The sequence below is a fragment of the Podarcis vaucheri genome (assembly GCF_965113315.1).
Source record: "Podarcis vaucheri genome assembly, chromosome: 7".
Classification (NCBI taxonomy): Eukaryota; Metazoa; Chordata; class Lepidosauria; order Squamata; family Lacertidae; genus Podarcis; species Podarcis vaucheri.
This window is the reverse complement of record NC_138765.1, coordinates 86973419-86994760: the sequence shown is the minus strand read 5'-3', so window position 1 is coordinate 86994760 and position 21342 is coordinate 86973419. Positions and strand designations below refer to the sequence as shown.

General features: G+C 45.6%; 1 protein-coding gene across 4 annotated transcripts in view; it reads left to right on the top strand.

Moving 5' to 3' along the window:
• GFPT1 (glutamine--fructose-6-phosphate transaminase 1) overlaps window positions 1-18202 on the top strand; it is a 51731-nt gene extending 33529 nt beyond the window's left edge. For 2 of the 4 annotated variants that reach the window (XM_082230042.1, XM_082230039.1), the window contains 9 exons: window positions 46-143; window positions 941-1061; window positions 1318-1374; window positions 4504-4661; window positions 9805-9919; window positions 11614-11741; window positions 12493-12660; window positions 14841-15002; window positions 15287-18202. In XM_082230042.1, the coding sequence (XP_082086168.1) occupies window positions 46-143; window positions 941-1061; window positions 1318-1374; window positions 4504-4661; window positions 9805-9919; window positions 11614-11741; window positions 12493-12660; window positions 14841-15002; window positions 15287-15331 (1052 nt within the window). In that variant the 3' untranslated portion in view covers window positions 15332-18202. The remainder of the gene's footprint in view (window positions 1-45; window positions 144-940; window positions 1062-1317; window positions 1375-4503; window positions 4662-9804; window positions 9920-11613; window positions 11742-12492; window positions 12661-14840; window positions 15003-15286) is intronic. The other 2 variants (XM_082230040.1, XM_082230041.1) reach the window with 1 other exon arrangement.
• Window positions 18203-21342: the final 3140 nt, after the last annotated feature.

Sequence of the window (21342 nt, the reverse complement as noted above, 5' to 3'; positions counted from 1 at the left end):
TGGTCATGTTAAATACCAAAACCTTTGTGTCTACATTTATAATAGTGAATCTTGGGGGTTTGAAAGATCACATCAAGGAGATCCAAAGGTGTCGGCGTCTCATCCTAATTGCTTGCGGAACAAGCTACCACGCTGGAGTAGCAGTAAGTGGCTGACTTTGGGTTTTCCCTTTGAGTAGCATCTCAAACACATTGAACAAATTAGTAGTGCTGTGATCCTACGATGACGTCTGTGAAGCTACAGGGAGTGGGTGCGGTGCTGATAGATGAATGCGGCTCTTTTATGGCTCCTTGTAACCATGACCCATCCTTGTAGCATCATTTCATTGATCTGTTTGGTTCTACAGGTGGGAGGCATATCTCACTGAAATTACCTACTGGGTCATGAATTCTTAACTGGAGCATGGAAAGACATACTCAGTAGAACACGTAGGAGACAACTCCTAGGGACTGAGGTCCCTTCCCCCCTTCCCCAATAAAATATTGGAGGGGGCAGGGCCCCTGAAAGTTGATGAGCATTGGCATTCAAATGGTGTGTGTGTACCGCATCATGAGATTGATTGTGCCAGGCGGGGCTTACCCCCCCCCCCCAATATTTTATTCAAGTTGGTACCCCTGATTGAACATTTGGCATGTTGGGAGTCTTACCAGAATTGGAAACTCACTCCAGTTCTGATGTAATAAATCACATTTTCTTTGAGGCCTGTATAGTTTATTTTGCCTATGAGACTATGTTTAATGATGCTGACCTTGGACCCTTTTTTTGTTTCTTGCACTGAAACTGAAAAGCCAAAATGGCACCCCTTGTCCCTGCACGCTTTCTCTCTCTTTAAATGACACAAAGATGGAGAGTGGGAGCAGGAAGTGCTCCTTCCAGAATCTGCTGCACTGCTTCATGTAATACATGACTTCCCTCCTTTTTATTTTATTTTCTTTACCAGACACGCCAAGTTCTGGAAGAGTTGACTGAATTGCCTGTCATGGTAGAACTTGCCAGTGACTTTCTGGACAGGAACACTCCAGTCTTCAGAGATGATGTCTGCTTCTTCATCAGCCAGTCAGGTACGGACGGGTCTTTGGCCTGGGAGCAGTGCTGGGCAGGTGGCAGGCCAACCTAAGACCAGTAGGTGGCTACCTTTTGCTAGGCTCATGACCTTTGACCTGGCGTGCTACCAAGGAGGGAGGTGTGGAATCCAGCAGCCACCAAGTCCAGTCAGGATTCTCCCGGCTGGAGCTCTTAGCACATGGTACTTCTTGGCCATTGCTCATACAAACAATGTGTGTTTCTGTTTGTTTGTTTGTTTGTTTGTATTTTTAGAAGTAATGAGTTCGGCATGCTTAGAACCAGACATGTGCAAGTTATCCGGGGCAAAATGTAAGAGTTTCAAAACAAAGGACAAAGCCTGTGTGAATGTAGTGAAATGCAGCCTGAATTTCATGCCTAAAGCTGAGCTTCAGATATACAGTGGTGCCCCGCAAGACGAATGCCTCGCAAGACAGAAAACTCGCTAGACGAAAGAGTTTTCCGTTTTGGAGGTGCTTCACAAAACGAATGGGCTTGCTTCGCAAGACGACAATGTCTTGCGAGTTCCTGCTGTTTTTTCCCCTTTCCCCCCTTTTTCTAAGCCGTTAAGTCGCTTATCAGCTGATCCGATCGGCAGATAAGCCGCTAAAAGCGCTAATCCGTCAATGGGCTTGCTTCGCAAGACGAAAAAACCGCTAGACGAAGAGAATCACAGAACGGATTCTTTTCGTCTTGCGAGGCACCACTGTAAGCTAAAAATTAAATCATGTGGATACATGTTTGTTCATTATGTGTTTGAGATATCAAGGTGTGTCTTACACAAATTAAATTAAACACAGACAAAATGCAAAAAATTGAAAATGGTTAAAAAGCAATTAAACTCTAATAGAACTAAAACATTATTTTTTTAAAAAATCAGGTGTATAGCTACACATTACTGAAGGACCCTTACTACTTTCCCAGAAAAGTAGTTTTGACTATTTATACCAGGGGTCAGCAAACGTTTTCAGCAGGGAGCCGGTCCACTGTCCCTCAGACCTTGTGGGAAGTCGGGCTATATATATAATTTTTTTTGGGGGGGGAATAAACTAATTCCTATGCCCCACAAATAACCCAGAGATGCATTTTAAATAAAAGGACACATTCTACTCATGTAAAAACACACTGATTAATATTCTTATCGAAGCCGCCCAGAGTGGCTGGGGAAGCCCAGCCAGATGGGCGGGGTAGAAATAAATTATTATTATTATTATTATTATTATTATTATTATTATTATTATTCCCGGACTGTCCGCGGGCTGGATTTAGAAGGCGATTGGGTCGGATCTGGCCCCCAGGCCTTAGTTTGCCTACCCATAATTTATACTATAATATAGTATAAGTAAAAAGGGGCTAAATAGCCAAAACTGTTTTTTATAATCACTTCCAGCACTACTGCTGCATTGAAAATGAAATGTTACCGTTCAAATGAAATGGTTGAAGCCTGGGCACTTTAGTTTGCCAAAAAAAAAACTTGTTCTGTGGAATAAAAGCTAAAAGCCAATTGTAGAATCTTCTGCCCTCCTGGACACATGAGTCGTATTGGGTAGTCACAAACATCAGATTCCTTGCAGGGTTTCCCATCCCTCTGGGGCAGCCTTCACCGACCAATGCCCTCCAGATGTTGTTGGACTGCAATTCCCATCAGCCCCAGCCAACACAGCTGATGGGAGTTGTAGTCCAACAACACCTGGAGACTCCTTTAACACACAGTGATTTCTTCTTTGGCCAGGGGAACTGCTAGAATATAATCTGATCATAGAAGGTGCCTCTTAGAATGCTCCCTGCTGACCATAGTGATAGTAGCCGGCCAAAGGAACGGCAGGCATTGGCAGTCAGCAGGCTGGGGATTTGACACCCTCTGCTGGTGATTTGTAGGCATGCCTGTAATCTTCTTTGCCATGCACTTGGTTTTCCTGTTGTTCCAGCATTTTCAGTGTACAGTGGTGCCTCGCAAGACAAAAAGAATTCGTTCCGCGAGTCTTTTCGTCTTGCGATGTTTTTCGTCTTGCGAAGCACGGTCCGTCGCAACTGCGCCTCTTCAAGCGGCTTTTTTTAAAAAAGGCGCAAGACGTTTTCGTCTTGCAAAGCAAGCCCATAGGGAAATTCGTCTAGCGAAGCAACGCAAAACTGAAAAACCCTTTCGTCTAGCGAGTTTTTCGTCTTGCGAGGCATTTGTCTTGCGGGGCACCACTGTAATGATAAATAATGAATTCTCTAAATTCGTAAGAAGTAGTTAGTAGTTTGAATTGTTTTATGAAAAGCAGCTGTAATTATGTCCTGTAGTTTAACTCCATACGCATAACACACAGAGCCATCTAGACAGATCAGTCTAGATTTACTTGAGTGCCAGTGGAATATATGAATGGTTCATTGGTAGGGAGATTTCTTTCCAGTATGTATTGCTAAAAGGATTTGGAATCCTGTGGACATTGTCGCCATTTACTTCTCTTTCTCAAGGAAGCAGAGGGTGGCCAGTGACTTAGTATTTGCCCAGTTTAACTCTTGCCCTTTGCATCATTCCAAAAACAGTGTGCAATTTGGGTATTGTTTAAAATGAGCAACACCCCCTCAGTTTGCCTTCTTAACATCTGGCTGCTATTCTCATTACAATATCTTGTCCGGTTTATTTAGATATTTTATATCTTGCCTTTCTGCACCTGGGTATACTCCAGGCAGCTCACATAAAGGAACAAGAACAAATCATAAAGTCCAAATCAGCAATATTATGTTTTCCCTAGCTAGTATGCTGTTGTAATGCAGCTGCCTTCTGTTCATGAAGAAGTGGAAGAACTAGAGTTCTTCAGAGAGCATTGCTGCTTTGCTTAGGTCTGTGGTTTCTCGTCTATGGTGCGTATCTTGCAGCAGCAAAAAAAAAGTTAATGCAATTCTAGGCTGCATCAACAGAAGTTGAGTGTCCAAATCAAGGGAAGAAATAATAACACACTATTCTTCCTGGATCATACCCAGCCTATAGTCCTGTGTCTAGTTCTGGACACCACAGTTTAAGAAGGATATTGAAAGCTGGAAGGGTGTGCAGAGGAGGATGACCGAAACGATAAGGGTCTGGAAACCAAGCCTAATGAGGAACAATTGAGGGAATTAGGTATGTTTAGCGTAGAGAAGGCTGAGAGGTGTTAGGATAGCCACCTTCAAATATCTGAAGGACTGTCACATAGGAGGTGGAGCAAGTTTGGTTTCTGTTGCTCCAGAGGGTAGAGTCTGAAGCAGTGAGTTCAAATGACAAGAAAGGGGATTCTGATTAAACATCAGGAATGACTTTTTGATGGCAAGAACTGTTGGACAGTGGAATGGTCTCCCCTGGAAGGTGGTGGACTCTCCTTCATTAGGGGTTTTTAAGCAGAGGGGGTTGGGCTAGAATGATTCTATGGCCTCCAGGTTGAGCATTTCCTGACTCTGATGGTGTCTGTCTCTCTGCAGGTGAGACCGCAGACACCCTGATGGCCCTACGCTACTGCAAGGAGAGAGGAGCCCTGACTGTAGGAATCACAAATACTGTGGGGAGCTCCATATCTCGCGAGACAGACTGCGGGGTTCACATCAATGCTGGGCCAGAGATTGGGGTTGCCAGCACAAAGGTAAGGGCTCCTTGTGTCATCAGAGGCACTCACACTTGGCACCAATAAAGCTCAGTTGAGTCACGTAGATTTGCATATCCTGTAATACATGCATCTGTTCTGAATCTTATGCTTCACTGCAGGGGGTTGGACTAGATGACCCTCAGGATCCCTTCCAACTCTACAATTCTGTGATTTCTCAAGGAAGGGCTGAGGGAGCAGGGGCAGGCATAGGGGTTCTTTCCCAGTTTATCTACAGTGTGCAGAGGGTGTTTGGAAATACCCGCATTTTGAATAGTTCCCTCCAGGTTGCATTAAGTTGAAAGAGGCATAACTTCTTAAAGAAATCCTCATTTGAAGTGCAGGCAGACAGCCCAACCCCTTTCCCAGCTATTATTTATTTGAATTTTTAGCTGCTTGTTACCCAGAAGCCTGCAATCGACTTATAATATATTTATTAAAACAAGAATTAAAATGTTAATGCATTCATGCAAAAACACAGTGCATAGAAATATACAAAGCAGCCCCCCGTAACAGTCACAGGAAGCGCACACTACCAGTAAGAATATCCTCCCAGCTCAGTGGCTCCCAAACATGTTTGGGGCCCTGCCTGCTTGGGTTCTATAAACTCATCCCCAGTGCACTTTACCCTACCCTGTAAGAAGCATTATTCAAAATAGTGGTCTGCATGACCCACTGGGAAAGATAATAGAACAATGAGATTTGAAACAGTAACAGTTGATTGCACATTGACTCAAATTCCAGTTACATCTACAGTGGTACATCTGGATACGAATGGGATCCGTTCCGGAGCCCCGTTCTCATCCTGAAGTAAACGTAAGACGCGTCTGCGCGTGCGCAGGTCATGTTTTGCCGCTTCCGTGCATGTGCGTGACGTAATTTTGAGCATCTGCGCATGTGCGAGTGCTGAAACCCGGAAGTAATGCACTCCGTTACTTCAGGGTTGCCGTGGAGCACAACCCGAAAATATTCATCCCAAAGCTACTTCAAGCTGAGGTATGTCTGTATTTAGTTTCATTAATTCAACGAAATTGATGAGCTTGATACAGCGATACCAGGTTTTCAAAGTATGATAGTCGTTTACACCTCCAGCTCCCCCTACCCCTGCTTGCTTTTTAGTCCCCCTCCCCTCCGGTTCAGTTCTGCCCACTTTGGGAACCAGTGCCCTAGTCTATCAAATGCCTGGGATTCAGGTAGGTGGCCATGTTGGTCTGACGCAGTCGAAATAAAAAATTAAAAAATAGTCCAGTAGCACCTTAAAGGTAAAGGGACCCCTGACTGTTAAGTCCAGTCGCAAACAACTCTGGGGTTGCAGAACTCATCTCGCTTTACTGTTCGAGGGAGCTGGTGTTTGTCCGCAGACAGTTTTCCTGGATCATGTGGCCAGCATGACTAAGCTGCTTCTGGTGAACCAAAGCAGTGCACGGAAACACCGTTTACCTTCCCGCTGGAACGGTACCTATTTATCTACTTGCACTTTGACGTGCTTTTGAACTGCTAGGTTAGCAGGAGCTGGGACTGAGCAACGGGAGCTCACCCCGTCGTGGGGATTTGAACCACCAACCTTCTGATCAGCAAGCCCTAGGCTCTGTGATTTAGACTACAGCGCCACCCGCATCCCTTAGAGACCAACTAAGTTTGTTCTTGGTATAAGCTTTCATGTGCATGCACACTTCTTCAGATACACTGAAACAGAAGTCACCAGACCCTTATATATAGTGGGAGGGTGGGCTGGGATTTTTCTCAGAAGGGTAGTAGGAGATGGGTATGATAAACCTGTTGACAACTCTTAATGATTGCAATTACTCCTACAGGAAAAAGCAAGGGATAGTATGCAGATGACCAAAAATATCTTTAGCATGTGTAATGAGACAATAATCCAATATTCAGACCATGTCTCGCCATAGTTTTCAGTTAAGTATGCCTGGGAGTAAAAGTAGGTGCCTGAAAAATACTAATGAAGGTGGCACTCCTCAAATGGAGAGCCAGGACTGAAAAGACCTTCTCCCTTGCCATCCTACTCCAGGCACAAGGATTACTGTTCCAGGTGTCTTCTGCATGGTTCTTTTTGTAGGGCTGCTGTGTTTGTGGAAAGAGCCATGCTCTTTGAGCCACGTGCAAGCAGTAGGCAGGGCCAAGCCAAGCCTCCAGCTTGACTTAAGGATGTTCCTAAAAAGGGGCTGCTCTGTAGGTATCTCCTGATGACCACTCAGAGAACTATTGGTGAGCAACCTATCCATACCTTTACTCCTATGCAAAAGAGACCCAAACAAAAACCAACCCCACAGTCTGTGCATTGTGCTATGTGCCATATTATTGGACTGGGTTTTAAATTGCACTGAAGAATTCTTAAGAAATCAAGACAAATGATAAAGACTTAGATGGAGAAGGTGGCATTTTTTTTTTTGAAAAAATCCCCAACTGATGCAAATATTAATCTGCTCTGTTTGTTATGGTGCATTCTTAAAGCCTTGGAAGATTACCAAGGTTTCACTTTGTGGTGTGGGTTTGAGATTAGGGTTAGGGTTAGGGTTGTTGCAAGCTACAGTGGTACCTCGCAAGACGAATGCCTCGCAAGACGAAAAACGCGCAAGATGAAAGAGTTTTCCGTTTTTTGAGTTGTTCCGCAAGACGAATTTCCCTATGGGCTTGCTTTGCAAGACGAAACGTCTTGCGAGTTCTTGCGAGTTTGTTTCTTTTTTCTTAAAGCCGCTAAGCCGTTAATAGCCGCTAAGCCGCTAATAGCCGTGCTTCGCAAGACGAAAAAACCGCAAGACGAAGAGACTCGCGGAACAGATTAATTTCGTCTTGCGAGGCACCACTGTACAAGAAAGAGAATATAGACGACATAAATGTTAGGTAATCTCTTGGTGTATATCATTTTCATGTGCATGTACAGCTTAACTACTTTTTGTATTAAATTATTCTTTAAAGCTTTCAAAAAAACTATCATTAACACCCAAGCATTGGAAGAGTCTTTGAGCAGTGAATAAGGCAAGATGGGGAGCTCCTCTCCCTATCTCAATAGATTCCCACCAGGGCGTCCTACATCTCCTCCCTGCTGCCTAGAGTTGCTTTCCATGGTTTGTTGGGTGAGCTGCTGCTGCTGCTGCAGCCGGCCATTCTGCACTCTCCCCCCTCCCTTCCGCAGACCTCCAGGCTGTAGATCCCCTTAAGAACACAGCATCCTATTCTCACTGGCCAGCCAGATGCTTGTGGGAAACTCGCATGCAGGATCTGAGCGCAAGAGCTTTTATCTGTCCTGAATCCTCCAACACCCTTCCTCCGGGGGGGGGGTGTTAAAGAGGGTCCCTGGCATATACCTCAATATTTCCTCAAGGTGATTGAGCTGCTTCCTTTCCCCCTTAAAATTTGAAAAGAGGCGTTTAACAAAGAACGAGCCTTGGCCAAGATTTGTATGCTATGGCGCCTGCTGCTTTTTCATGGGGAATGCCCTGCAATATTACATTGAGCTGAGAGGGTCTGAATTCACTTGTTGGAGCAATCAGGGTATTCATTGCAGCTGAGAGTCCAGCTCATTTTTAGCCTGCTTTGGCAGTTTTGAAAATATTGGTGTTCCTTTCCGCGAAGCCAGTTAAGAACTTGAGAAACTGTTTCTTAGGCTGTTCCACAGACCCAGGTAAGGAGCCACTGTTCTGGTCCAGAGGCACTGGAGCCTGTGGTAACCCATGGCAATGAGAGGGGAGAGTGCCTCTGCCAGGCAATATACCTCTGAATACCAGTTGCTGGAAACCGCAGGAGGGGAATGTACTTGTTTCCCACTATTTGGCCACTGTGAGCACAAAATGCTGGACTAGTTGGGAAGTTATTAACTGGGTAGGGTGATGGTCACCCAGACCTTCCTGGTCCAAGCACAGCACTCTGTCCTCAGCAACTGGCTGCCCAGGTCTGGGAGGAGTATAAACCTGTCTTTTTGTTTCAGGGGCGCTATTTTTTCCTGCCCATGCTCCCGAGCATGTTGGCATCCCAAAATGAGCAGATGTTACACATTACATTCTCCCCCCGCCCCCATTTAAGACTGCATTTCTGGAATATGTAATCACCGTTTAGGATAAAGAATCGAAGTTAACTCAGACAATGCTTTCTGGAGGAAACTATTGATAAACTGAGAAGGCAGATGATGGAAATTGTCAGACAATGACAGGCCTTTTTCAAGTTGCAGTGGTGGAACCTCCAAATTAGAGTCAATACTTAGGAGTCAATAGAAAGTAGCTCCTCTAGATTAATAACAGTTTGAAATCAGTGCTTTTCCCTACATCTTGCCATTCAGTGCTCTAGATACTGGACCCCATCGGTCTCTAGAAACAAGGTTCTTTCAAAGAGGGATTTGGATTTAGGGCTGGACTAGGAGGCACCCCCTCCCTCCGACACAGACACACACACATTTCCTCCTCAGAGCTAGCCGTTCTCTGCACTGAGCATACCCAAGTTCTCAGCCTGCTCTTGAGTTGCTGGGTTGGGCCTGTTGTTTCCTCTCTAATCAGAAGGAAAAAGGGGAAGATTGCAGGGCCTGCCCCTTTCTGTCAGCCTTTAGACAGAATTTAGACAGAATTCAGGGGTATTGACTGGCTCCCCCCCCCCGCCCCCGCCACTTTCCTGCCTAAGGATGTGAAGATGTACGAGTGCGAGTTGTGCCTTGGGTGCAGGATCTCTGCCTCTGCCCAGGCATGAACAACAAAATTGCAGAGCCTCCAGCTGTAAGGACTGGCCACACACTCAGCTGCTCCCTTATTCTTACTCTCCAGGTTAGCTAGGGTAATTGTTGTCATCAAGTACATTTTAAGGTGGCCAGATTAGATGCCTGGTATAAGCTTGGCCTGATGGGTGGTGTCCCTTTGCTGTTAGCTGGAGGTAAAATGAAAAGCCTTGTCTGTGGCGACGGAGCTCCCGTGGATTTGGTGTCCTCTTTCTCACTGGAAGAACCAATCCTTTCTGGTGCTTAGGGGCTGTGCTGGGTTTATGCCAGGGTCAAGTGGGATAGTGAAGCCCTGTGGGCACCTGAGGCCCCCACTTTTATCCCAGCAGTGCCCTCCTGAGCTGCTTTCAGGTGTGAGTTTTGGGCAGCTTGCAGCATCTTAGCAAACCTGGCAAGCATGTGCAGTGATGTCCTCTCTTTCCGCAGGCCTACACAAGCCAATTTGTGTCGCTAGTGATGTTTGCGCTCATGATGTGTGACGACAGGATTTCCATGCAAGAAAGACGGAAAGAAATCATGCGAGGCCTCAAGTTATTGCCAGGTGCGTACAGGTGCTCTGTGGCATCATGACAAAATGTGATTCTTTGAAGGAGAAGAGCAAGGCGAGGATTGACTTGATGCGGGTAGTGGGACCTCTCACTTGCTTCCTGGTTTTGTGAGAAGCTGGGAGATTAGAAGCAGCAAGGATCTCATCCAGATCAGATCCCTCACTGCCACATAGCCTGCACGGAGCTGCCTCTGAAGCCAGAGTGTTCTCTGATGCTCCATTCTTGGTTAATCCACACAAGCCACCAATCCATTTTTAGGCATAGTTCAAAGTCCTGGTTATTAAACAGTTTTGGAGTAGGATCTTTGACAGGCTGCCTCCTGCTGCATGAGCCTGTTTGTCTGCTGCACTCTTGCTGGAGGCCTTCCTCTGCAACCTGCTGCCATCAGAAGTCTGGGCTGGGTTGAGTGGCAGGGCCTTTTTGGTTCTGGCACCCAGATTCTGGACCTCAGGAAGCCTAGTTAGAATCATAGAATTGCAGAGTTGGAAGGGACCCCGAGGGTCATCTAGTCAAACTCCCTGCAATGCAGGAATATGCAGCTGCAACCTTGACATTGTCAGCACCACACTCTAACCAGCTGAGCCCCTTTCTTCATGGTGACTAGTGCTCTCTCTCTTTTGCCAAGCTTTTGGTTGTGGTTTTTTGCTCATTGTTCATCTTACTGCTTTGATTATATTTTAATTGATGAAATTTGTCACTTTGGGGAGCTAAAGATGGTCCCCCCCTTTCCCTTTTTTTATTAAAGATTTTATTGGTTTACAAAAGTATGAGCAATGACTCTCTTTTTTTCCAAGTAACATTTTTACAAATGAAACATCAGTTTCATTTGTTGAGACATTAGTGTTATATTAGGAAGAAAAGGGGGAAAGAGGTAGAGGGGGAAAGGTGAGTGGGGGTGGGGTGGGGTTGCGATGTTTCTGTTTTACTTAATATATGTGTGGAGTTTTGTGTCAGCATCGTTTGTGCAGGTTCTCTGCTATTCACTTGTGTTCCTTCGGTGGTGAGAGAGGTTGGGGTTGGCCTAGGGTGTGGTTGTTCATTTGTGATTGGCTGTGGTGGTCTTTGTTTTCATGTGTGAGTGGGGTGGGTGGGTGTTTGGATCAGGTTAGCCATATTGGTTCGTATGCTGTTGGTGGATTTTTGTCATTGTCTTGTTGGGCTGTGTATGTGATAAAGGGGAGCCATGAAGGTGTCTGCTAAAGATGGTTTTATAAATAAAATAAACAGATGAGGTCTGTGGGTAAACGCTTTGCTTCAGCTGTAGAAAGTGGGCTTGTGCAGGAATAATAAGTTGCATATGAAAGTGAAAACAGTCATATCTCCAAGAGAACAAAACATATTTATTTAAAAGCCACATCAAACATTGCATCAGTGTATCTTGGTTCTTTATTGTCACATCCTCAAAAGTGGATCACTTTATAAGTTACGAGAACAGGTTCCAGAGTTCTGTTGGAGGATTTAGAAAAACTACCTCCCACCTCTTTTATTTGGTGCTAATGAAACCCCAATAAAATTGGTGGTCCAGGTGGTGGTTACTATTGCTTTCTGAAGATCCACTGATTTGTGCAGTTTTCAGTGCAGCATTTAAATGCCACATTGAACATTGTTTCCAAAGTGCATGTAAGTGTGATTGCAGATTGTTAACCTGCGTGTTAATACGTTGCCTCCCTCTTGCTACTTGCGATAGACTTGATCAAAGAAGTCCTGAGCATGGATGATGAAATCCAGAAACTGGCCACGGAGCTTTACCACCAGAAGTCAGTCCTCATTATGGGCCGTGGTTATCATTACGCGGCATGCCTGGAGGGCGCTCTGGTAAGAATCCCCAATAATAATAATAATAATAATAGGCTTATCCATCATTATTTGTGTTCCATTTTGGAGGGTCAGACCTGAAAATGAGGAAGGGCGTTTTTAAAAGCATGTCTCTAGTCATTATAACTGCAAAGAGAGGGTTTAAAGCTGCTGTCCCCAACCTGCTGCCCTCCAGATGTTTTGACTGCAACTCACATCAGCCCCATCCTGTGTGGGAGTTGTTGTCGTCCAAGTGAACTGGAGAGCACTGGATTGGGGAAGGCTGGTTTAAAGTGTATGGGCAATCCCTGACAACAGGAAGAATCCCAAATGGACTGAGTAGGTTTTCTGAAGGTCAGAAATGAAGGTTTTAAATCAGGCCTGCAAATATTGTTGTCTGCTAAACCGAATGCAGCTCAGCAGCCATCTCCTGTGACCTACCAAGAGTTTTGCAGTTCTCATGGTAGTTTCTTGTGTTTCTGCAGTCTGGGGCAGGCAGAAACCAGCTGGAGGGTTCTGGAGCCACTCTTCACAGCTGTTGGTTTGCTTTTGGCTTGGTGGAGCATCTTTCCCCCCAAAGAGCTCATGGTTGCCCCCTCTCATTTAATCCCCACAAGAACCCTGTGAGGCAAGTCGGGCTGAGAGGCACTGACTGGCCCCCAAGGTCACCCAGCGAGCTTAATGGCTGAGCGGGGATTTAAACCCTGGCCTCAGGAGGATCTTTGTTTTAGAGAGAAACTTCACAGACTAATGTGTTGCACCTTCTCTGCAGAAAATAAAAGAAATCACCTACATGCACTCGGAAGGCATTCTGGCCGGGGAGCTGAAGCACGGGCCCCTTGCCTTGGTCGATAAACTGATGCCTGTCATCATGATCATCATGAGGGACGGCACATACACCAAGTGCCAGAACGCCCTGCAGCAAGTCATTGCCCGGCAGGTGAGTTCAGGCAAGAAGAGACAGAACCCAGCTCTGCTCCACAAAGTCCCGTCTTCCTTTGCTCCTCCTCGGGGATAAAGGAGGAGGCACTGGAATTGGCAGTGCCCAAAGGTATCGGAAGTGGGTGGTGGGAAAGAGGGATCCGTTTCCTCTACCCCTCAATCCTTGGTCTAAGGCTTTCGTTCACCTCTTGCTTGTGTGTGAATTCCAGGTTGGAATGTGGGATCCTCAGGCCCCTTTTGAGGGGTCAGGGTCACAAGCAAGGCTGCTGGCATTCCTCAGGCAAGATTTCCTCCTTGCACAGCCAGACAGTTTTACTTTTATTATTTATTGCATTTATTTCCTGCCTTTCCCCAAGGAGCTCAGGGTGCCATACATTCTCCCCACAACAACCCTTTGATATAGGTTAGGCTGGGAGGCCTGAGATCGCCCAGTGGGAATTTGAACCCTGGTCTCCCTGTTCCAACACACTAATCACCACCACTGGCTCTCCTTGCCCTCTCCTGCATCTCCTCAGTTGCTTAGAAGTCTTGCCTGCTTAAGGCATGGATGGGCAAGCTGAATATCCAAGATGCTTGGGAGGGGGCGTTCCTCTTTGAAGCTGAATAGCTCTTTCCCCTTTACGGATGTTTCTAGGGGACAAACATAACTGCATCTGTTCCCGTGCTCCCCCCGCATTTATGTATAAATGTGCCCCATATTTCTGTCAAATGGGAAGCCTGAGCAAAGGGAGCTGTGCAGTGTCTCCAGCTTTTTATGTTCTGCCATTCAGCAGCTCAGGAGGCACTTTGACTTCCGCCAGCTCCTATGCCAGAACTGAGTAGCAGTGCCTGGAGCAGTGGAGAAAAGGGGTGAGGGAAGAAGCGGGACGGCAGCACCTCTTCCAGCCATGAAAACGAGGCTCTGAACCTGAACAGGAGCTGAAGGAAATAGCCATTTCCAATGGTGTTTGCTTCTCTGCCCCTTGAAGACTTGCCTCCGGGCTTTCTCCTCTTATGATCTTCTCCAGAGTGAAACGAAACTAACCACATCTGCTCTCCCCTGTGTTTTCCCTCAAGAGTAACATAAGCCAATAACTAGGGAGATGGTAAATAACCGAAAAGTGTGTTTCTTGACTATGCACATTGTTTTCATTTGGGCCGACAAAAGTGGCATGAAGCAGATGAAATGGCAAACACCCGCTGGTTCCAGGCTGAGGCCCTCTTCAACTCCTTACATGCAGGGCTTGTTGGGAAAAAAAGAGGAGGCCTCTTCCATCCTCTGTAGCCCCACCTGAGCCGGCACAACACTTTGTGAGGCACCTTCAAGGCTCCCAGGCTCCCGTTTCTCCCTTTTTTGGTGGGAACCAGCCAGAATGATGCCGAGGAGAGGGGCTTCCAGACCGGCCCCATCTGGCCAGCAAGCAGAAACCGCCTTCCAGGCTGGCTGTTGTGACACCTTTTGAAATCTGCTGGCGCAGCCTTCTTTCTTTCGTGGGAGAAAAGCACTTTTTCAAGCTCTTTGTGCCCTGAGACAAAAGTCTGAGGAGACAAAAGAGTTCATGGGGCAGGATTGGTGGAGGTAAAGAGACAGCCATCCCTCCTAGCTTGATTCCCCCCCTTCCACACAGGACAGGGGCACAGCCAGAGCAAAGGAGACTGGCTTGCGCTGCTCTCTGGGTACCCTTGTTCCCTCCAGCCTGCCTGCCTTTTTCCTGGCCCAGGAGCAGGGTCAAGCAATGGCCCAGCTAAAGGGATTTGCCCCAAGTTTTGCTCAGCCACACTCTGTGGCCTGGTGCCATCTGCAAAGCAGGTGCAGGAATGCTGCCAGCAGACACCAGTGTGACGCTTGCAGGGGAGAGGGATTGAGACTGCTCTCCTCTGTCACAGTTTGGGGTCTAGCACTCCAATACCTGCTTGCAGCAGCTGTAAAATGCCACCCCGCAGCAATTGGAACCCACAGGTGTCAAAGAAAGCTGTGAAGGTGCAGTAAATCAGACCCTGAAGGTGGTGGTGGAGGAGCAGTGTGGTTCTTCTGGCCTGCCATTTCCCTATGGTGCCTCGGAGACCTCTCAGCCTTTGCCTCATCTTTCTCTCAAGGGTGTGGAGAGACTGAACCTAAGAGGTGGATGGAGGCCTCCTAAGTTTGGGAGTGGAGAAGGGGCTGCCCCGCCTTTTCCTTTACGCTTGTGCTCCTTGCAGGGTCGGCCTGTTGTGATTTGCGATAAGGAAGATATTGAGACCATCAAAAACAACAAGCGAACCATCAAAGTCCCCCACTCCGTGGACTGTCTGCAGGGGATCTTGAGCGTCATCCCTTTACAGCTCCTGGCTTTTCATCTTGCGGTACTCAGAGGCTATGATGTAAGTACCACACTTTTAAAGATCACCTTTAGTCCTTCAGTGAACATAAGGAGAGCCTGCTGGACCAGCATCATGTTCCCACGGTGGTGTTTCACAAATCACTAAAGGTGGTGTGAATCTACCAGCTTCAGCTGGGCTAAGTGGCCAGCTTGGGCGCCTTGCCAAATAAACCAGCAAGCAGAAAGAGCACATGTGTCTGTAACAAAACAATAAGTCTCATATTGGCTGTTCAATTTAAAATATCCTTTTCAGGTTTTTTGTGTGTGTCTTTTTGTCTTTTTCAGGTTGACTTTCCAAGAAATCTGGCCAAATCTGTTACGGTTGAGTAGCATACTCTGTCATTAATGCTTTGGCAGATGTCAGCAAGAGACACTCTCTTTTGGTACTGGGACACATTGATTTTAAAAGTCCTTCCTTGATCGAATCTTAATCCCCTGTTCAAGAGTCTTTATAATTCTGTTGCATTTGTGACTGTTAAACGTTGAATCCACAGGCTATGCCAGCAACATTGTTAAATGATGATCATTTCAAGGTAGTTTGTTCTCTTTAAAAAGTCATAATCCTCCTTTGTTGTCTAGCTGGATTGTTTCAGGCCTCCATAGTGCTGAATTGCATAATTGTCTAAGTATCTACAAGACATGCAGGCTCGTAAGATCTTTCAAGAATGGAAATGGGAAACGAGAAGGTAGTTCTGGAAATTATAAGAACAGAGACGCTAGGGCTGTGCTCTGCCACAGGAAACCAACTTTTCCCATCCTGCAAGGATGTTCACTGCCATCAGAACTCAACTGTTTTGAAGGGGCCTGTTTCATAATGGATTTCTGCACCTCTCCATTCAATAAAGATGGGAGTAGTTGGCCAGAGGAGGAAGGACCCTCACATTTGGTGCTTGGCCCCTGGCCCTTTCAACCAGTTCAGTTCTGTGTGGACCCACCATTCCTTGTCTGCACAAGCCCCTCTCTTTCATCCTCTTGAAAATGCTGTAATAATACAATACCTAAAGAGGAAAGAGCCCTGGTTGGTTGTTCCTGTAGAGTGTAGATTGAGGTGGAGGCCTCTTTGTGCGTTCATTTTTCTTAATGGTGTAAAGTCACCATAAGGTGGGTCACTTCCCCTTGCCTCTTTCACCACATAGTAAAGACATCCCTCACCATATAAGGAATGCAGTCGGAAGAGAGAACTGCACCCCATTTTTACCTCCTGGAGGATGAAAAGTTGGGCGACCCCTGGGTGAGAGAAGACACAACTGAGGTCTGTACCGGTTCCCACTAATGTTATTCCCAGCATCTTCTCTGAAGAATCAGAGCAGTGGCACAAAGTCCATTTTATTTGGAGGACAGCTCTTCAATTAATGATCCCAAATCTATTAATGTGAACATGTCCCACATAAACATGTGGAGACCAAGCTGCTATTTTCTAGAGGTTAGGGGGCAGATGATGAAACTAGGGCTGAGCTGAAGTGGGGGAGGGAAGGTGGTGTGAACATGCTCTGTGCGAAAGCCTTTGCCCGCTGCAAATACCACCCACCCCTTGGCACTTTGGGAGGGGGTCTGTGAATAGGAGCAAAAAGTGTTTGTCATTTTGTAAAAGCAAATGCATCCTTTGTTGCCGTTTGCCTAGGCCAATTTGACTGATTTTTCAGCACCAAGTTATTAATAATAATTGTTGGCAATGAATCCAGCAGACTGCAGAACGGGAAGATGGAGATGGAATTTTACTCCACTTGAGTTAACAATGCAGAGATGTCTTTCTTCTCTAGCTCTGCATGAAAAAACCTTTGAGAAATGAAGCAGCCATGTGTTCTGCCTAGTATTAAGTTGATGTTTGTGGTGAAGGTAGTGAGAGAACATGCAATACAACATGAAGACCAAAGATGAGCTTCAATGCCAGACTGGTGTACTAGGGCTGAACAGGTTTGGAAACCACTGATGCAGCAAACATAGATGGCAAAAATCCAAGTTATCTGAATGAGCAGCTTCCCAATTCCCTTGTCCTTAGGTGATGGGACAGAGATGGTACCAGAGGGCTGTGAATAAGCTTCCTTGCTGAGGCTGCTTTCACAGTTTTATTTCAAGGGCAGAAGAACTGTGGAATGTACAAAAGCTAAGAAATATGGCAAATAAGCCAATCTGCAGAGCTCAGTAGAACACCAGCTTCTCTGCATTCCCTTTTATCAGTTAAGAAATAAATATCCTAATAGAGAGGATTTAGGGATGCTATGATGTGGGGGTCTTCTTGGGCCAGCAGTTGTGTGACCCTCTTGCCCTGCCTGATATAAGGACAATGCGATGAGGCGCACGGTGTGTCTTGAGTATTCAGAAAGCCTTGCACCCTGATGCTCAGCTTCTCTTGTGCTCACCATAAAAATATTACCTGCCATTCAGTTAAAGGTTTGAAGTGGCGCATAACTGCTGTTGAACATTGTAGAGTTGTGAAGTATTGCGTTAGTCAAAAGTCCTTACCTTACCAGTGGTTATGCAATGTCGGGAGGAGCGGTGGTTTTCTTTCATCTCAGTGGATATGTGTCTGCCTGTCGTGCAGTGTAAAGGGAAAGGCAGGGCTGCTAGAAGAGGTTTCACTCCACTTGTGACTTGGGCTACTTTACATAGATGTAGAGCACCAGTGTAAGGGCAGAAGGACTTAGCATCACTTCCAGCCCCTACAGTTCTAACTGATGTGGGAAGGTCTGCGCTCTCTTCCTGTGCAAGTTTCCCTGTGGGATTCCCCCTCAATTTGAACTCCACGGTTCCAGAAGTCTGCAAGCCTTTTAACAACCAAGTGAACTCATGTAACTCATCAATCAACCAGCGTGGTCTTCAACACTTCCATTGTGGCCAACCTTGTTAAGTACAAGTTGCATTATGTTTCTTGTGTGTCCTGAAGAAGACTGACGTGGTTTACTACTGAAGATGACTAATGTGGACTCTGGCTGATGAAATCACAGCTCTCTCTCTCTCTGTGTGTGTGTGTGTGTGTGTGTGTGTTTAAAACTGGAACATTTTTGCAAAATGTTAGCCCTCTGTTTCTCTGCTCATTTTCCTTTTGAATGTATATATACAGCTCGTCATGGTTTATGGGGACCACTCTTTACTAATTTTGTGCGGTGTGCTCTACACAGCTCAGAATTTTAACATTTAGGTTGTTTCCTAGCTTACTTTTTTGTATTTTGCTCTTTGAATAATAAAAAGTGCCCAACCTTACCATGACTTTGGCTTAGAAATCCTTGTTCTCTTGTGTTCTTCCCATAAAAAGAACCACCCAAGGCCAACTTGTAAATTAAAATAGCAAACCGCAGTAGCTCTTGCCCACGGAATGCACAGGTATTGTAAAAACGGGGGGTGCAAAATTCTACAGCCTTCTAACTTGATAGTCCTGTGTGGCCCACCAAACACTTCCCTTAGAACTGCAGCTCAGCCTTTTCAAAATGAATTACCATATTTTTCGCTCTATAACACGCACCCGACCATAACACGCACATAGTTTTTAGAGGAGGAAAATCCGTAGGCATGCCACCCGTAGGCATTCCCTCCATAACATGCACAGACATTTTCCCTTACTTTCTAGGAGGAAAAAAGTGAGTGTTATGGTGCAAAAAATACAGTAAATGCCTAGCAGTGACCACCAAACATGTTTTCTTTTGCAGGGTTTTGCTCCGTAGTTCTGCCTGCCCTCTGCCCCCCTTTGATTGGCTGGTCTTTAGCCTTTGCCTTGAGAGAGGTAACAACCTGGGGAAACTCAGTTGGTAGGTTCACCAGAGCTCAGCAATAGGATTCATTCTCCAAATCCAACCAATTATTGCAGCAGCCTTGGGGAACTGGGAAGAGGGTTTCCATGCTGCTAGGAGCAGTGTGAACAGAGCCCTGGAAGCAACAGCCCAAGGCCTGGCTATTTTGACAGTGTGTGAGAGGAACTCCCAGCTTTAACAGTCCAGTTTTCAAGGGCCGCATTCCCCCCTTTGGGTTCTGGGGTCAAAATGCTTCAGTGACACAATGGGCAGAACTGTCCTCTTAGGCTTCAGGCTAAGGATGGGGAGCCCTTGGCTCTCCAGATGTTGCTGGTCTCTAGCTCCCTCACCCATGAAAACTGATATTCTCTTCTGGGAATCGGCGTAGTCATGATTTATGCTGGCGGGGTGCGCACAAAACCAAGCTATCTGCAATGCAGTTGGTCAGCTTCTGATGCACAGCTGCCCTTTCCCCACGTCTATGAACAGAATCCATGAAGGCAGAGCTCAAATTAGTTCTTTAATAACATCAAAATTTAAAGAGTAATGGCTGTATCTAAAAAAACAACAACCCCACACGATTCATGCAAATAAGCCAAGGGCACAGAACAAGAGTCTTCTCCTTGCTGAACAGACATTTCTCTCATCCCCCAAAGGTCACCACATCTACAGAGAAAAAGTTATTTTCTGACCTGCAACATCTCCATTAATTGCTAACCTCCTCTTCTCTCAATCCTTCCAGGGACTTCCAAGAATTGCAGATTGGCCACCGTTAATTATATGACATGCACTTGGCTTTTGAATCTAGGAATAAATATTTTCAACCAAAGTAGTTTCTCAAGATTTGGTCAAGTATGATTTATCAGTATTTATTCAACTGTTTGAATCTGTGAGCCTGTGAAGTGGTTAGTCATTTTGCGATTTCACACTTCCTGAAGCTGCAGAAAAGATGGTGTCTCATCCAACTGCTTCCACTCTTCTTTTTGTTATACAAAGAACTCTCTTTAGAAATGGCTAGTTCTGGAATATTAGCTATAATGAGCTCAGGATTTTCTACTAACAAAAGATGTATACACAGTACTATATGTCTGTATATAGTACACTGGCCAGTTCAACCTCTCTGTTACATAACATTAATTGACCCTGGAAAATTAATCAGAATTTGAGGTCCATGGACACAATCCAACCAAAGTTAAGCACTGATATCTCAGATTTCTCCACCTCTAACATGAAAATAGTTTTGAGCTGATTCCGATTGCTCTCACGGCACCTACACAATGTCAGGCAAGTGGAAAATGGCTGAAATCTGAGTTCTGCACAGCCCATGCTCTTTCTCCAAAGAGTTAAGAGTGGATTGGGTCCATTTTCCTCTTTCTCCACCACCTCTTCCACACAAATAGACCCCTCAGCTGCTGTTTACAACTGTCCATAATGGCTTAAGTGGAAGATCTTCTGCTCAAGAGTCTTCATGATTACAATTAATGCTGTGTAAAGGAGGCATTCGTCATTACAGGGACTATCCATACATTAATAATAGCAGTACAACCATAAAAGGGGGAGAAATTAAACAAAAAACAAGCACAGCTTGATACAATAACATGCCATGAAATATCATTGGCTTTATAATAATTTACTACAACATGAAAAAAAAGATCTTTTATCCACACAGGATAGGAAATGCTTCCACTTAAAATATGGCAAGCATATAACAATAAAATATACACCACAGATTTGGAATTTTGCTTTTAAATCATGCACAGAGAAGTTGTGTACTTAAAAATAAAACATCCTTGGCCTAACTTACACTTTTTAAATTCATTTGTTCCCTCCCTCTATCCTTAAGTTTTTTAAATTTTTAAACTGGGAAAACAAAATTCATCTTTAACAAAACCGGAAGCTATCAAAATACACTTATTTTTCCTCTGAGATTATTCCAGCATTGCCACCAAATTAACGCTAAAGAAGTGTTGCATTTTTCTAAAAGCTTTTTTATTCCAAACTTTGGGGGCACCTTTAAGGCTCTGTAACAAGTCAAACCTACTCCCTGTATTACTTTCAACCCATTTGTTCTATACCTTCCAAGCAGTCTGCCAGGAAGTTCTCTTGGCAAACCCCGTTACGAGTTGCGCTGTTCTGCACCTCCACCAGGTTTGCGCAAGAGAACTTCCAACTGGACTGAGCACTCCCATCTTCCAGCAAGACGAACTTCTGCTCAGCTAAATTGTGGCAACCAGCTGGACCTTGTGCCGGAGCTTCTCGGACAACGGCAAGGCCGCCTTGTGACCGAACTGCAACTACACCCTGAAAACCCAAACAGTGGCTATTTCCGGAGAGGTTTGTGACCAGGCAGAGTCCCGAGGGGTGCCTTTGCTATTACAGAAGGCTGCTTTGTTCTGCCTGCAGACTGAGCAGCTGTTGCTGTGCAGATGGGGAAAAGAAACGGGAGATGAAGCGGCAAAAGGCAGGGGAATCTCTCTCCACTGGCCACTCTCAGCTCATGGTAACTGCTGACACCACAGCCCTGGAGACAGACTAGGCACTTCCAATCTGGATTAAGTTGCTTGAGTTGCAACCTTATACAGCTGTCTTTAGGATGCTTTTGAATGTTATCATAGG